We start from the raw sequence: 16,037 nt of genomic DNA, 5'->3' as shown, positions 1-16,037 counted from the left end.
GAAATCTAAGCTGAATCCAAAGTCACAAAGGTGTCTCCCCAGGAGTTGTGTAGTTTTAAGTTTCACATTTTTGGGGTCTGTGGCTCATTTTAAGTCAGTTGTTGTATATGGTGTGAGGTAGACAGCAGAGTTGTTTCTTTCCCCCATGTGTGGGTGTGCAGCTATTAGAGCACCGTTTGCCGGAAAGGACCCCCTTCTCCCCTGGGCTGTCTGTGGCTGTCGTCAGGATCATTTGTCCCTACGTGTGGGTTCATCTCTGGGCACTCTTCTGTTCGATCTGTTAAGTCTGTTTTCACAATAGTGCCCCCTGTTTTGATTACTGTAAATAATTCTTACAAACAGGTGGTGTTAGCTTTCTTTTTCAGAATTATTTTAACTATTCTAGTTCCTTTTTATGTCCATACAGGTTAGGCTGAGCTGGTCAATGTCTTCAGAATGCTGAGATGCTCATTGAGATTGCACTGAATCTGTAGGTCACTTGGAGAAACTTGACGTCTCAGTGCAGTGCACATGAGCTGTTACACTTCCCCACTTGGTTAGGTCTTCTGTAATTTTTCTTGGCTGCATTTTTACTTTTCAGTGTACTGGTCTTTCCTATCTTTCATCCAGTTTATCCGTAAGTATTTCATTTTTTGGGGGGCGGGGGTGCTATCGTAAGAGATTTTTTTAAAAATTTTAATTTGGAATTTTTATACCAGTTAGAAATATAATTAATTTTTGTGAATTGATACACTCTGGAAATGTGTTAAGGTCACTTCCTAGTTGTAGGAACTTTTTGTGGATTCCATTGTATATTCTACATGGACAGTCGTGTTATTTGTTAAAAACATTCAGTTTTATTTCCTATCCAATCTGGTGCCTTATATTTCTTTATCTTGCCTGGTTGCCCTGGCTACAGCCTTCATTACAAAGGTGAACAGTGAACAGATCATGAGCGCAAACCTCTGACTGATCGTAGGGGTAAAACGTGCCATTTCACCAGTAAGTGTAATGTTAGTGTGGTTTTGCGTATATGACCTTTATCAGGTTTGTGAAGTGCCCTTCTGTTAGGATTTGCTGAGAGTTTTTATCGGGAGTGGTTTTTGGCATTTATCATGCCTTTTTTCTCCATCTGTGGCGATAATCATACTTTCTTTCTTTTAGTGTGTTCGATGAATTACATTGATTGTATATAATCCACCTTATATTGCTGGGATAAGCTTCACTGGGTCATGATGTAATACACTTTTGATTAGTTGTTGGATTAGATTGGCCAGAATTTTGTTAAAAGTATTCGTATCTGTGTTCATGAGGGATGTTGGTCTATAGTTTTCAGTGTATTTCCTCTGTTAATTTTTTTGGAAGAGGCCATCATTTCTTTTTTAGATGAAGAAATGAAGGAAGTGAAGCCCTTCAGGCCTAAGAGTTTTGCTTGAAGGAAAGTTTTCAGCCACCTTTTTTTTTTTTGAGAGAGAGTGAGAGCATGAGCGGGGGAGGAACGGAGAGAGGGAGAGGGAGAATCCCAAGCAGGCTCCATGCTGTCAGTATGGGGCCCAATGTGGGGCTCAAAACTTACAAACCACGAGATCACGACCTGAGCTGAAATCAAGAGTTGGTGCTTAACCAACTGAGCCGCCCTGGCGCTCTCCCCAGTTTGATTTTTAATGTAGGCCTACTCAGGTTGTCCATTTCTTCTTGAGATAGTTTTGGTTACTTGTGTCTCACAAAGAGAGATTTGGTCCACTTCATCTAAAGTGTCAACTCTATCATGTAGAATTGCTCATAAAACTCTGTTTATTCTTTTATCATCTGTAGGATCTGTAGCTATGCCGCATCATTCTTACTATTACTGGTAATTCATAGCTTCCCCCCCCCCCCCATGAATCTGTGTAGAGGTTTGTCAGTTTTGTTGATCTTCTGAAAGAAGTGGTAGTTGGTTTCATCGATTTTTCTGCATCATTTTTCTCCTTCCTGTTTCATTGTTTTTTTTCTGATATTTATAATCTACTTTCTCTTCATTACTTGGGTTTAATTTTTATTTCTAGTGTCTTATAATGGAAGCTGAGCTCATTGATGGGAGGCATTTCTTTTCTGAGGTGGCCATTTATTTCTATAAATCTCCTCCTAAATACTCGTTTATTAGCACAATCTCTGTGTATTCTGGTATATTGTGTGTGTGTGTGTGTGTGTGTGTGTGTGTGTGTGTGTGTGTGTGTGTGTGTTTAAATTCAGTTCAGGGGCGCCAGGGTGGCTCAGTTCGTTAAGCGTCCAACTTTGGCTCAGGTCACAATCTCGTGGTTTGTGGGTTCGAGCACCGTGTCGGGCTCAGTGCTGACAGCTTGCTCAGAGCCTGGTGCCTGCTCCGGATTCTGTCTCCCTTTCTCTCTGCCCCTGCCCTGCCCACACTGTGTCTCTCTCAAAAATAAAGAAACGTCAAAAAAAATTTTTTTTACAAAAAAATAAATTCAGTTAAATGATTTCTGATTTCTTTCTTTTTTTTTGTTTTAATTCATGGGTAATTTAGAAGTCTGATATTTAGTTTCTAAATATTTGGGGATTTCCCAGGGAACTTTATTTTATTGGCTTCTAATTTACTCTCCTTATAGTTGTGGGACATAAATGACTTGAATCCCTTTAAATTTATTAAGATTTGTACCATGGCCCATAATATGGGCCATCTTAGTACGCATTCCCTTTTCTCTTGAGAAGAATGTGTATTTTGCTGTTGTTAATGGGGCTGTTCTGTAGTTGCCGCTTCTGGTGGTCTTCCTTCCTTTGTGTGAACCCAGGCTTCCTTTTGCTTATGCTCCTGCTTCCACCTCAAGGACTCCAGTGCTTCTCTCGTAGTGCAGATCTGCTGTGATGGGTTGTTGCAGCTTTGGTGACTCTGAAACCATCTCTGTTTTACATTTGTTTTTGCTTCGTGTAGAATTCTCGGTCAGATTTTTTTGTCAGCACTTCACACAGACTTCTGTTTCAAGCTGTTTTTCTCTTTTTTTTTAACGTTTATTCATTTTTTGAGAGAGTGAGAGAGCATGAGCGGGAGAGGGGCACAGAGAGGGGGAGACAGAATCCGAAGCAGGCTCCAGGCTCTGAGCTGTCAGCACAGAGCCCAACATGGGCTCGAACCCATGAACTGTGAGATCATGATCTGAGCCGACATCAGATGCTTAACTGACTGAGCCCCCCAGGCGCCCCTCAAGCTGTTTTTCTCTATCAGTGGTTTTGGGGATTTAATTATGATGTATCTTAAAAGCAGCCTTTATGTTTCTTATGGTAGGTGTTCATTGAGTTTCTTGAATCTGTTTATAAATGTTTTCATCCAAGTTGGAAAAATTTTGGCCGTAATTTCTTCAAATGATGCTCCTCTATCTGTGACTCCCATCCCCCCCCCCCACCGCCATCCCGGTCTTTTCTTTTACGATCTCTGATTTTTCCTGTATAAGACTCTTGAAGTTGTCCCAGAGCTCACCAGTCCTGGGTCCTTTTTAAAAACTCTTATTTCTCAGTTTCATTTTGGAAAGTTTCCATTATATCTAATATCAGACATTGTCATTTTCACTTGTAGGAGTCTTAGGTGCGCCTTTTAAATATTTTCACATTTCTACCTAACTTTTTATGCACGTGGAGGCTAGCCATTATAATGTCTTTGTCAATTCACGTTAACATCTGTGTTAGTTCTGGACAGGTTGCTGTTAATAACGAGTCCTATTTTCCTGCTTCACATTTGTGGTAAGTTTTGGTTGGATTGAATTTGTCTTGATCGGGCGCTTAATCGTTTTGTATTTCTTTATGTATTTTGGTTATCGTTCCAACGTACATCTAAGTTACTTGGAAATGGTTTGATGCTTTTACAGCTTGCTCGAAGATTTGTTAGGCCTGAGGGGAGTGGAGCTTAGTTGGGCCGGTTCCTTCCCACTCCTGAGGCAGGACCCCATGCTCTGCGAGCGGGAGGCACCCTGGTCCAGCGGGGGTGGCAGGCACGTCTCCAGCCCCCTGGGGAGAGAGGTCTGCGTGCTGCTACTCGACCTTCTAGGGGGCTCGTCCCGGTCTCAGGGACTCCCATCACACTGCTGCCGTGACACGGCTGCCTACTTGAGCGGGCCCCTCCCTGTGCCCCCTGTCCTGGCACCCTCTTCTGTGCCCCTTAACGCAGCATGCCCACTGAGTTCTGTCTGGCTTCTCACTTCCTGAGCCTGGGCCTCGGAAAGTCGTACGTCTCCTTTCTCTTAGGGGCCGATGTTCCTGCACGTGGAAAACTTGTTTACTGTTTTCGTTTTCCATTCGGAAAGTATTTATTCAGAACTTACCATGTGCCACATTTCCTTGGGATCCGTCAGTGATGTGACTAGTGAGAGCCCTGGCTTTACTTGAGCTTATATCTGTTTGACAGAGACAGACAACTAACCCACATAATAAGTAAGTTCGTGATAGGGCACGTGGGAGGATGGTAACCACAATAGAAAAGAGAAGTTAAGGAAACAATGTAAGGAAATGGCGGGGTGAGGTTACGGTTTTTCTAGGTTTATTGAGGTTTGATTGACAAGTAAAAATTGAATACGTTTAAAATATACCACATTGGTCATTTGATGTTACGTATTCACTGTGAAATGATTAGTACAGTCAAGCTAATTAATTAACATACCCATTACCTCACGTAGTTGTTTTGTTCTGGTGTGTTCACACTTAAGGTCTACCCTCGTAGCCAGTTTCAGGTGTACAGTACAGGATTGTCGACCGTAGTCACCGTGCTGTCCCTTAGATCCACAGAACTTGAATTCGTCTGATAATGAAAGTCTGCATCCTGTGACCAGCATCTCCCCATTTCCCCCACTCTCCAGCCCGTGGTAACCGTGGGTCTACCCTCAGGTAGATTCCACATACAAGTGACGTCATGTAGTTTTTTCCCTTTCTGTACCTGACTGTATCACTTAGCATAGCGCCTCAACGTTCATGTTGTCGCGGGTAGCAGGATGCCTCCTTTTTTATGGCTGAGTGATATCCCAGTGTTTGTATACGTCCCATCTTTATTTATTCATTTGTCGACAGGCCCTTGGGTTGTTTCCTTGTCTTGGCCACTGTGAGTAACGTTGCACGAACATGAGAGTGTAGCTGTTTCTGCCAGATTCTGATTTCATTTCCTTTGGATATGCATCCAGCAGTGGCATTACTGGATCATATGGTACTTACTTCTATTTTTAATTTGGTGAGGAGCCTCCACACTGTCTTCCCCAGTGGCCGTGCCAGTTTACATTCCCACCAGCAGCGCACAGGAGTTCCTTTTCTCCACGTTTTTGCCAACACTTGTTATCTTACTTTGTTGATACTAGCCATCCCGGTGGGTGTGAGATGTTGTCTCATGGTGGTTTTGATCTGCGTTTCCCTAATGGTTAGTGACGTTGAGCATCTTTTAATGGACTGTTGGCCATCTGTACATCTTCTTTGGAAAAATGTCTGTTTAGGTCCTTTGCCCACTGTTAATGAAATTTTTGTTTTGTTTTGCTATTGTGAATGAATTTCTTACATGTTGTGGATATTAACCCCTTATCAAAGAGGTCTAGATCCCATAAATATCTTCTCCCATTCTGTAGGCTGCCTTTTCATTGTGTGGATGGTGTCCTTTGCCGAGCAGAAGCTTTTAGTGTGATGTGGTCCCACTTGCATGGTTTTGCAAGACCAAAAAAATTATTGCCCAGCCTCATCTCAAGGGGCTTTTTCCTTACGTTTTCTTGTAGGAGTTCTATAGTTTTAGGTCTTACGTTTAAGTCTTCAGTCTGTTTTGAGTTGATTTTTGTACGTATTGTAAGATCAAGGTCCGGTTTCATTCTTTTGCATGTGGCTGCCTCATTTTTCCAGCACTGTTCAGTGAAGACACACCTTTTCCCCACTAAGTATTCTCGTCAGTCTTGTTGAAAATCAGTTGAATTTTATATGTGTGGGTTTATTTCTGGACTCTATTCTGTTCACTGATCTGTGTGTCTTTTTATTTCAATACCAGTCTGTTTTGATCACTTGGCTCTGTAATATAATTTGAAATCAGGGAGCATTTATGCCCCCTTTGTTCTTGCTTGAGATTGCTTTGGCTGTGCAGGGTCTCTGTGGTTTCATATGAGTTTTAGGATTGTTTGTTCTAGCTCTGAAAAATGCCGTTGGAATTTTGGTCGGGGCTGCATGGAATCTGTAGATTGCTTTGGGTGGTGTGGACGTTCTAACCATATTCTTGCAATCCACAGGCATGGAGTATCTTTCCATGTATTTGTGTCTTGCTCAGTTTCTTTATCAGTGTCTTAAAGTTTTCAGGGTACAGGTCTGTCACCCCTTGGTTGAGTTTATTCCTAGGTATTTTATTCTTTTCGATGCAGTTATGAATGGGTTTGTTTTCTTGTTTTTTTCAGACAGTTTATGCTAGTGCACAGAATCCCAGCAGATGGTGTCCCAGTACTCACATAGACTTCCTCACTGTTTTTCTTTTCTTTTTTTTTCTTTTTGCTCCTCTAACTGGCTAATGTCGCATGACCCATCTCACATCTGCCGAGTCTCTCTGCATGTCTGACTCTGTTCTCAGGTCTGTCCATGTGTTCTTTATCTCCAGGGTTTCTGTTTGGTTTTTGTTTTTGTTTATTTGTTTGTTTTATTTTAGACAGAGAACACCAGCAGGCGGGGGGGGGGGGGCTTGAATATGAATCTCAAACAGGCTCAGCACAGGGCTGAATGTGGGGCTTGATCCTGCGACCCTGGCATGATGACCTGAGCCGAAATCAAGAGTTGGACGCTCAACCAACTGAGCCACCCAGGCACCCCTGTTTAGTTCTTTTGTATGGTTTCTTCTTCCTTACTAAACTTATTTTGTTTTTGCATCATTTTCCTGATTCTGTTGTCTGTGTTCTCTTGGATTTCACTGAATTTCTTTATTTTATTTTATTTTTTTAAGTTTATTTATTTTGAGAGTCAGGGAGAGCGTGCACGTGGAGAGAGGGGAGAGGAGAGGAGAGGAGAGGATAGGGGAGAGAGAGAGAGAGAGAGAGAGAGAGAGAGAGAGAGAGAGAGAGAGAGAGAATATATCTCAAGCATGCTCCACACCATCAGTTGGAGCCGGACACGGGGCTCAAACTCACGAACTGTGAGATCATGACCTGAGCCGAAATCAAGGGTCGGCCACTTAGCTGACTGAGCCACCCAGGTGCCCCTCACTGAGTTTCTTTAAAAGATGATTATTTTGGACCCTTTGTCAGGCCATTTGTACGTCTCCTTTACATTGGAATCTGGCTATGGATCTTGTGTGGTCCCTGGGAGCTCTGGGGACAGGGACGGCTGTGTCTCCTGCTGAGTCTCTGGGCGGGCACAGCTGCTTGTGGGCTGCTGGGAGGGGCTGAAGCCAAGTCACAGGCTTGTTTCAGAACCTGCTGTCAGCCTGAGGTTGGGTCGGCTGGCCTGTCTCCAGAGGCACTGACTGTGGGTATTTTCCAGGGGGGCCCTTGGCCAGCAGGCCTGCTCACGGACTGTGGTGGAGAGTGGCAGGAGCCCGCTTCTGGTGCCCTTGTGGTACTTACAGTCTGACTGTGTTGGGCTTGCTCTAGGGACTCCTGGACTGCAGCCTGGGGGGCTGGAGCGGGGCCCACAGCCAGGACCGAGGTGTTTGTGCTGATTACCCAGGACTCAGGTGGGCCAGGCTCCTCCTGGGGTCCTTAGCAATGATGCTGGTGACAGGCCCAAGCCAGACGGTATGGTGGAACCCTCAAGGGGCAGAGCATTTCCGGGTCTGTAGCTGGGGCCTCTGGCAAGTCAGCTGCCTGGATGCAGAGCTTGCCTCCTCAAACGGCTCCGCTCAGCCTTGGACCGTACCCAGGTTTCACAGTCTCCTCCCTGGACGCCAGAGCTCCCGTTGGGCACTGTTGTCCGAGGGTGGATGCCGAAGCGTTGCTGGTGGGGGGGACCTCCGGTTCCACCATCTTGCCTAGAAGCAGATGACCTCACGTCTGTCTCAGTTGTGAAGACCGGAGCCATCAGAAGCACACTTTCCACCCTGACACCTGTACACCTCAGCCTCTGTCTGGGACCCTTTTCTGTGCTCTCAGGGTCTTCGTGGACCCTTCCTCTGCCATAGGAGGAGCCTTCCACATAGCGCTGTTCTCTCTCACGTTAGATGAGCCTGCCCTCTACACCCGGTCTTTCCCTAGCAGAACTCTCCAGAAGCATTGTCTGGGCCAGCTGCCTGTTTGTGCTCGTGTCCCATGCCCTCTCAAGCCCCATCCAGGTAGACTGTTGCCCCAGGCTCATCAACAGCACTGTGACTGCCTTTATCCAGGCCTCCAGTGATGAACTGTGGCTTCTTCTGTCCCTTGACCTTGCCGTGTCCTGCGTTTCTTGCTGACTTCATGTCCCCTCCTTGGCCACACCCTCTCTGTTCTCCTTGGGAGATTGGCCTGCCCAGGGGTTGGTCCTAGACCACCGCTCTTCTGTGTTCTTGGCTGAAGTCCCACCCTTACCTGGAATTGTCCCAAATACTAGTTTATCCTCGATTATTGCACTGCGTCCTAACCAGGCTTTTTTCTTCCCTCCTGTGCCTCACTGTCCGTCTTCAGTACAGACCGGAGACATCTCTCCAAGATGAAAATTGTTTTCCTGTCACATTTAGGTTAGAATCCTCATCTCCTTGTAGTAGCCCACAAGGCCTGCAGGCTCTGACTGCCGCCTCCCGGCCTCTGTGCCCTCATCGTGTGCTCCCGTTGACTTGCCCAGACGTGCTGACCTCTCTGCAGGCGCCTAGTCCCGTGCTCTGGCGGCACCCCTGCTGGAGAACGCACTTCCCCTGATCCCCGCCAGGCCCACCGTCTCCTCCATTGGCCTCTGCTTTGTGCCACCGCTGTAGTGGCTGTCATGTCCGGAGCAGCCTGGGCAGTCTCTCCTCGTGCACGGTGGCGGTCTCCTTCATGTCTGACTCCACATGATGTTACGTTCCATGTTGACTCATTCAGCTGCAGATCGCCTTTCCCGCTGGGAGCAGAGAGTTTGTGCTTACTTGTTCAGTAAATGCCCCACTTTGTCTTTACTGTTGTCAGTCTTTGACTTTTAAACTGGTGTCTCTTGTGAGAAAACTCCACGTACGTGAGTATGTGTGCAGATTTATGTAGAAGTGTATGAAAACTGTTCTTAGTGTTTTGGTGCCTTTGATATCCTGGCCACCTAAAAATGGGGTCCTTGCCTGGAGTGCAGAGTCCTGGGGGAAGGGCAGGGGCGTCACCCCAGACTCCAGTGTGAAAATCCTGCTCTTGTGGTGTGCAGGTGCAGGGGTGCCAGGACCTCACCTTGCGTGCCAGCTCACTCCCTGGTCCGTGAGTGGTGCCTCGTGGGACACGCGCTCAGACATTGTCCACTGTGCCATCCACCATCTTAGAAGAAGTCGCCTCTAGAGGCTCGGGCCAGTCTGTCTCCTGTTGAGGGTCTGCTCACTTGGTATCCTCCAGTAGGATCTCTGGCCCAGAGGCTTCTTACTTGGAACTTTGCCTGCTTGGACATTAAAATTTTTTTTTTTTAAATGTTTGTTTATTTCTGAGAGAGAGCGTGAGTGGGGGAGGTGCAGAGAGAGAGAGGGAGACACAGAATCTGAAGCAGGCTCCAGGCTCTGAGCTGTCAGCACAGAGCCCGACGCGGGGCCCGAACTTGTGAACTCATTAGATCATTACCTGAGCCGAAGTTGGATGCTCAACTGACTGAGCCACCCAGGTGCCCCATGCCTGCTTGGACATTTAACAGCAGGTTCATAAGGCTCTAGTGTAGAGACTGCATCATCCTTATGGCCCGTGTGCTTGTAATCCCCAGCCTTTATCTTCCTGGCCTGTATTTGCCTTTTTCTTATTTTGATTCTTTTCTTTATATTTCATTTTGGTTTTAGTATCTGTGTTCTTGCAGTCTGCCTGAAAGGCCTTTTGAATTGAGACAAGGAATTAAATAATTTACACTTATTTTCAGGATGGTGGGGGGGAAGGACCTCTAAACTTTGCTAATAAATCTTACTGCTCATAATATTTTTTTTTTAATGTTGATTTATTTTGAAATGGGGAGGGGCAGAGAGAGAAGGAAAAAGAGAATCCCAAGCAGATGCCACGCTGCCAGCACAGAGCACAACGTGGGGCTTGAACTCAAGAACCACAAGATCATAATCTGAGCTGAAGTCAACAGTAGGATGTGTTATTAACCGACTGAGCCACCCAGGCATCCCTCAGATTATTTTTGAAACTGTTGTTTTTGTTTGGGGGAGAGGGGGTTTTAAATTTTTTGCCTCTGATTTCTTTTTTTTCAGTAGGTAAAATAGCAAGTTTTTTACTATCAAGGCACAGTGTAGGTAAATTAACATGTACATTGAAATCATGAGAATTGCTGTGCAGAATCATCTGCTTGGTAAATTTTAAGCCTGTTTTCCTAAGTTGATCATTGCTTTTATGTAGGAGGAAATGAGTCTCAACCAGAAGCCCAGGAGGACCCCCGAGAAGTACTCAAAAAGACATTGGAGTTCTGCTTGTCTAGGTAAGGACGCCAGTGGTTTTTCTCATCCCTGCTGTCTGGAGTGTTCTGTGCCGGTTTTTCTATACAGATGTGACACTGTGTACACACGAGGGGGTATGTCTGTTGGTATCTATGTCTGTGTATAGCTATTAATAGGAAGTAGAGAATGTGGAGTAGTCCTAGCCTTTGACACAGTGGAGAACCAAACATAATCATCTAGGCCGGTGTTCCACGCACGTCTGCATGGATCCATCGTGATGATCATTTCCTGGGTTGCTTTTTGAAATTCAGAGTCCTGGGCACGCCCCTCCCCCCCCCCCCCCCCCCCCAATCCCACAGAATCAGACTCTCAAGGCGGGGCCGTAGGTCATCGCCTCACAGAGACATTCTTCAGCACAGTGAAGTTTGAGAACAATTTGCTGTTAGTAGTCCTCGTAGTCTGCCAAACTCTGCAGTAACAAAGCGTTCTGTATGTGTGCCACTCGTAGTTTTAGTTGTTCTTTCTGAGAACAACTTCCTGAGTAATACCTTTTTTCTTGACAAATGAAGCAGAACCTTTAAAGTTCAAAGCGACAACCATACATACAAGAGGATGGGATTGGGTTAAGTGTAATTTTCTTTGAGCATGAAGATAACTGATGTGTCACATGTAAAGTTTCCCATCAGTCATAGTGATTTTTAAAGTGTTTTTCTGGGCCTGCTTTCGGACTTCAGAGCGTCTGATGGGGGCCCCGTAGACTATGGGGCCGCACGGTGGGGAGAGGAGGGGTGGGGCCGGGTGGGGCCCCAGCTTTCCTTCCTTGCCCACCCCGCACCCTGCCTGAGGGCGTGCTCTGAGATGGAGAGCCAGGCCGTGAGCCTGGGCTGTGAGGCTGTGTGCTGGAGGAGCTGGGTCTGCGCCTTGCTCAAGCCCTGCTCTCGCCCCCCTGGGCCACCTGAGAGGTGGGGGTGGAGCAGCGGGTCCCTCCACGGGTCTGTGGCTGTGTGGCTTCGTGGATCTTAGAGATTGTCCGCAGCCTCTGCTGTGGAACCAGTGTGTCTGTGCTGAGAGGTTTTGAGCACGCCGTCCTGGTTATGGAGACTTACCAGAAGCTTGCAGCATGGGCCAGACAGCAGCAAGTGGCTCACCTTCCCCTGAACGGCTGGTACCTGCAGCTTCCTTGGAGGGACCCCGTGGGTCATGTCATTGGTCACGTTTCCTTCTTTGTGACCTGGCTGCCACTGGGTCTGCAGCTCCTCTGGTACGTGTTCCAGACTGAACGGCGAGCACTCTGGGGACCGGCCTTTCCTGGCCTTTTCGTAGTTTTCTTAGGATTTTCATACCTAAAAAAGTGGGTTTGTATCTTCAGTAAGCTACTCAAACACTTCTTAGAACAAAGATAAGCTATAAATATGTTTCCAAAGGCTTACCCTGTGATTGTAACAAGTGCAGTATACTTTTGTCCTCCCTGCCTCTCCAAATGTCTGTAAAAATTTTTACATAAGGTCAGAGAGATGGCAAATGATGGAAGGGGTTTGAACTCCCATCTGACTCTGAAGCACTCCCATGCCACACTCCTGCTTCTTCCGAAGCTTGCTTTTAAAGGAAGGTTAATTCAAAGCTGTTGTCTTCTCTCTGCAGGGAGAACCTTGCTAGTGACATGTACCTTATATCGCAGATGGACAGCGATCAGTATGTGCCAATCACCACGGTAGCTAACCTGGACCACGTCAAGAAGCTCAGTACTGACATGAACTTGATTGTTGAAGTGCTGAGGTGTAAGTAAACGGTGGTCTGGGCTGGCTCACAAATGGTCTTGACGGCTGTGTGAGCTTGTACATCAGTAGCCGTTGGGTGCAAGGTACTTGATGGCGACTGGGGTCTTCCTTCATGTTCCTGGCCTTGCTGAGTGGCTCGTGGGTGTGGCGAGGGCGTTGAGGGGCTCCATAACCCAACCCCCTGTGTAGTCCAGATCGTAGGTAGTGGGCGTGAGAGGGGCTAATGCGGAGGGTAATGACAGCTGTGATGTTAGTGAACCGTAAAGTAGATAATGGTGTTCAGGGTAAAGTAGAATACGTTTTAATTAGCATTCTACCGACAAAGAGGGTTTCTTTAAATACTAACTTCCTGCTGAAGTTTTGGTGAAATACTACTGTTTTTCTCTAAAAGGATGTATGTGAAGTTGTTTTGTGGACATTTGGCGATATCACAGGGAGGTTTAAACATTATATCCGAGGCCTGCAGGCCTTCAGGAAACGTGGATATTTCAGGTGTTGTCTGGCATGCCACAGGTGTGGTCACTGGTGTCCTGGTTTGCTTTGCAGATGAAGGCTTCTACAACCTGCCATTTTGTTTCGTGTTTTTATAAAAACCACGTGACTGAGGTGTTGCTGACATACAGTGCGTTGCATGTATTTAAGGGTACAGTTGGGGCAGTTTGGAAGCAGGGAGATACGCATCAGTGAGACCGTCACTGCCCACGGTTCTCTTACGGCCTTTGTAATGCTTCCATCCCACCCTCCCATCCTCCCACCCAGGACGGCTTCACTGGGGATGAGTTTTAAATTAAGTGTACAGTACACTGGATATCTTTTTGAAATGGGCTTGTTTTTAATTACAAAAAGTCACTTTCTGTAACACGACTGCAGGCACCAGATGAATTCTTTCCGTACTCTCCCTTCTCAGGGCTGCTGGTCCTCAGTCATGCCAGAACTAAAACCCCGTTTCCCCGTGTCACCACTGTGACTTCCCATCACAGACACTTAGGCAGATGTGTTTACATACTCCCTGGCTTAGCTGGGTGGCTAACAGTCGGTGATGATTTTTTCTTGCGTGCATTTGACTTAATAGAAGAACAGAATGAGCATCTTACCTCCAAACTTAGTTAGAGGTAGAATTCTGTACTTTCTGCCCCTAGGAAAATGTCATAAGGTCATGAAATTATTGGAGCAGGGAGTGAAGAAACTAGCAAACATCATCTATGAAGCTTGAATTCTGAAAATTGTAACCACTGTTTCCCAAGATAGCTATGTGCTTTCCAGTGTCTCTCTGTCTCACGTTCAGAACAGGATTCCGCGGGAGTGCGTTTTGGTCCGACCTACGTGCAGAGGCCGGCGGCTTTCCTAACTAAAAGCTCGTGACCCTGTTAACACTCTTTGCCTGTTATTTGGAATCCCAGATGTAGGTTTTTTTTCTTTTTTTCCCCTGGGTATTCCTTGGAAGCCTGGCTGCCCCGTGGATCATTTCTCAGCTGGCGCATGCTGGCTAGGAGTCGTCCGTGCAGACAGTGAGGATGTTTAATTGCCCAATGTGGTTGCCTCATGGAGCCGTTTCTCTCCGGGGACAGACAGCCCTGTCACCCTCTCCACCCCCCGCCGCCTCCCCTTCCAGTACTGTATCGGCAGAGGGTCTTGAATTGTCACGTTACTGATGCATGTGCACATGTAATAACCTGACGAATAGAGTGTGCTTAGCATGTTAGTTGTTGTTCTGAAGAGGGTGATGTAAATAAGCCTCTGTGAGCAGAGATCTCGGTTTAAATCTTACCCTATCCCCAAAATGCCCAAGATAAAGTTAGATCCACTGTAGACATTTTGAATGTTTCCTACTATGACACCAGAACTCTAGTGTTGATTGAATTGCATAAATTCTGTTTTTATATCATACTCTGCATGGTGTGTAGTGCATGGTACAGAAAGCTGGTTCAGAATTTTTTTTTATACTTTATGCAGTTGAAGTTGCTAATTTAAAAATAGACTCAGATATTTGTCACCAGAGCATGAAGAAATACATTGTGATAGAGCCACAACGTGGCCACTAGAACCAGTAAAGTGAACTGGTCCTGTGTTTTCAGTAAGAATCAGTGTTAAAGTTCTAATGCTGAATCTGAAAGCATATTTCAGATGTGGACAAGATGCTCCCGTGGATCCAAAGTTCGGGCGTGTGGAGAACAGACTGTGTCTCCTCGGCTCAGAGGTGCAGGTGTGAGAGTGGACGTGCCTGAGCGGGACTGACCCCTGGGTAAAGGGGCTTTTAAGGGGGCACATGGACTGGGACAGGACGGGTATGAGAGGCACGGAGAGGTTCGCCAGTCCCTTCTGCTGGTTTGGTTTTTACGGCTTTATTGAAGTAGAGTTTACGGACCTTAGATATGCATGCTTTAAGTGTACATTAGGGAAGTTGCACATCTTCTCACACACACACACACACACACACACACACACACACACACACACTCTCACTCAACTACCAGAATCAAGATGACGACCTTCCTGTTACCCCCGGGAGTTTCCTCCCCCCCACGGACAACCACTCGTTTGCTGTCGCTACAGACTAGTTTGCATTTTCTAAAAACTTTATGTAAATGGAATCAGTCATCCAGTAGCATCCCCCCCCCTCCCCCCAGTCTGGCTTCTGACACTCAGCACGATTACTGCTGAGCCGTATTCCATGCAGTAGATAGAGCACATCTGGATTAGTCACCCCCCCAGTCTGTGGGCTTGGTTATTCCTGGGTTGTGACTACAAGTAAATGCCTTGAGCACTGGTGTGAGAGTCTCCGTGCGGACTGAGGCTTCCGTCCGTCTTGGTTAGCAGCTGGATGTGTTGCAGCTTGTGAACCTGTCAGCCCATTCCCAGGGTGGGAGGTGCAGGCCCTTGCTGCGCACAGGCACCTCTGTGCCCTGTGTTCTCGTGGCGCGTGGCGCTCACCTCATCGTGGCTTTGGTTTCTGTCTCCCTGCTGCCTTGTGGCACCGGGCCATCTTTTTACCTGCTTGTTGGCCCTCCTTATGTCTTTGCTGAAGTGTCTGTTCACACGCCCCCTCCACCCACCACCTTCCTTATATCGGAGATTGGGTGGGGGTGGGGGGGTCGTTTGAGATGTGTATTATCTGTGTTCCAGATAGAAGCTCAGATACATTCTCCTAGTCTCTAGCTTCTCATTTTTATTCTTCTAATAATAATAGTGTCTCTTGAAAGACAGTTTTGAATTTTTTGTGTAGTCCCTTGATTAATTTTTTTCTTTTATGGATCTTGCTCTTGGTGTTGTACCTAAGAAATCTGTGCTTAGTCCAAAGTCACAAAGGTTTCTCCCAGAAGCTTTACAGTTGTAGGGTTAGCATTTTTAGGTCATTTTTAGGTGTTCCATTTGAAGCTAATTTTTGTATGTGGTTCGAGGTAGGGATCTAAATTCTCTGCCCCTGCACATGTGGGTGTGCACTGTCCCCATGCCGTTTGCTGGAAGGACTCCCTTCTCCCCTGAGCTGTGCTTTGTGCGCTTGTTGGGATCATCTGTCCCTACACGCGGGGCCCTGTGTCCTTGATCTGCTTATAGGTTTGAACACCGGCACCAGTGTCTTCATTGTTCTGGCTTAATAGGGAGTCTTAAAGTAGGTACAAAATCTCCTAACTTTGTTTCGGCTCTTCGAAATGGTCTGCATTTCCATATGGCTTTTAGAATCCACATTTCAGTTTCAGAAAGGCCAGTTGGTATTTTTACTGGGATTGCACTGAATCCATACATCAATGTGGGGAGAATTGACATCATAACAGCAGTGAGTTTTACATTCCATGAAC

The 16,037-nt window shown here is 46.4% G+C and overlaps 1 protein-coding gene across 3 annotated transcripts in view; it reads left to right on the top strand.

Annotated features, from left to right (window-relative positions):
• The window catches only part of LARP4B (La ribonucleoprotein 4B), a 92,896-nt gene that overhangs the window by 45,098 nt on the left and 31,761 nt on the right, over positions 1–16,037 (top strand). For all 3 annotated transcript variants that reach the window (XM_030320667.1, XM_030320666.2, XM_030320665.1), the window contains 2 exons: positions 10,425–10,503; positions 12,104–12,240. In XM_030320667.1, coding sequence (XP_030176527.1) covers positions 10,425–10,503; positions 12,104–12,240 — 216 coding nt within the window. The remainder of the gene's footprint in view (positions 1–10,424; positions 10,504–12,103; positions 12,241–16,037) is intronic.

The sequence above is a fragment of the Lynx canadensis genome, chromosome B4, assembly GCF_007474595.2.
Source record: "Lynx canadensis isolate LIC74 chromosome B4, mLynCan4.pri.v2, whole genome shotgun sequence".
In the NCBI taxonomy this organism is placed as follows: domain Eukaryota; kingdom Metazoa; phylum Chordata; class Mammalia; order Carnivora; family Felidae; genus Lynx; species Lynx canadensis.
The sequence above is the reverse complement of the archived record's forward strand: the minus strand, read 5'-3'. Positions and strand labels throughout refer to the sequence as shown.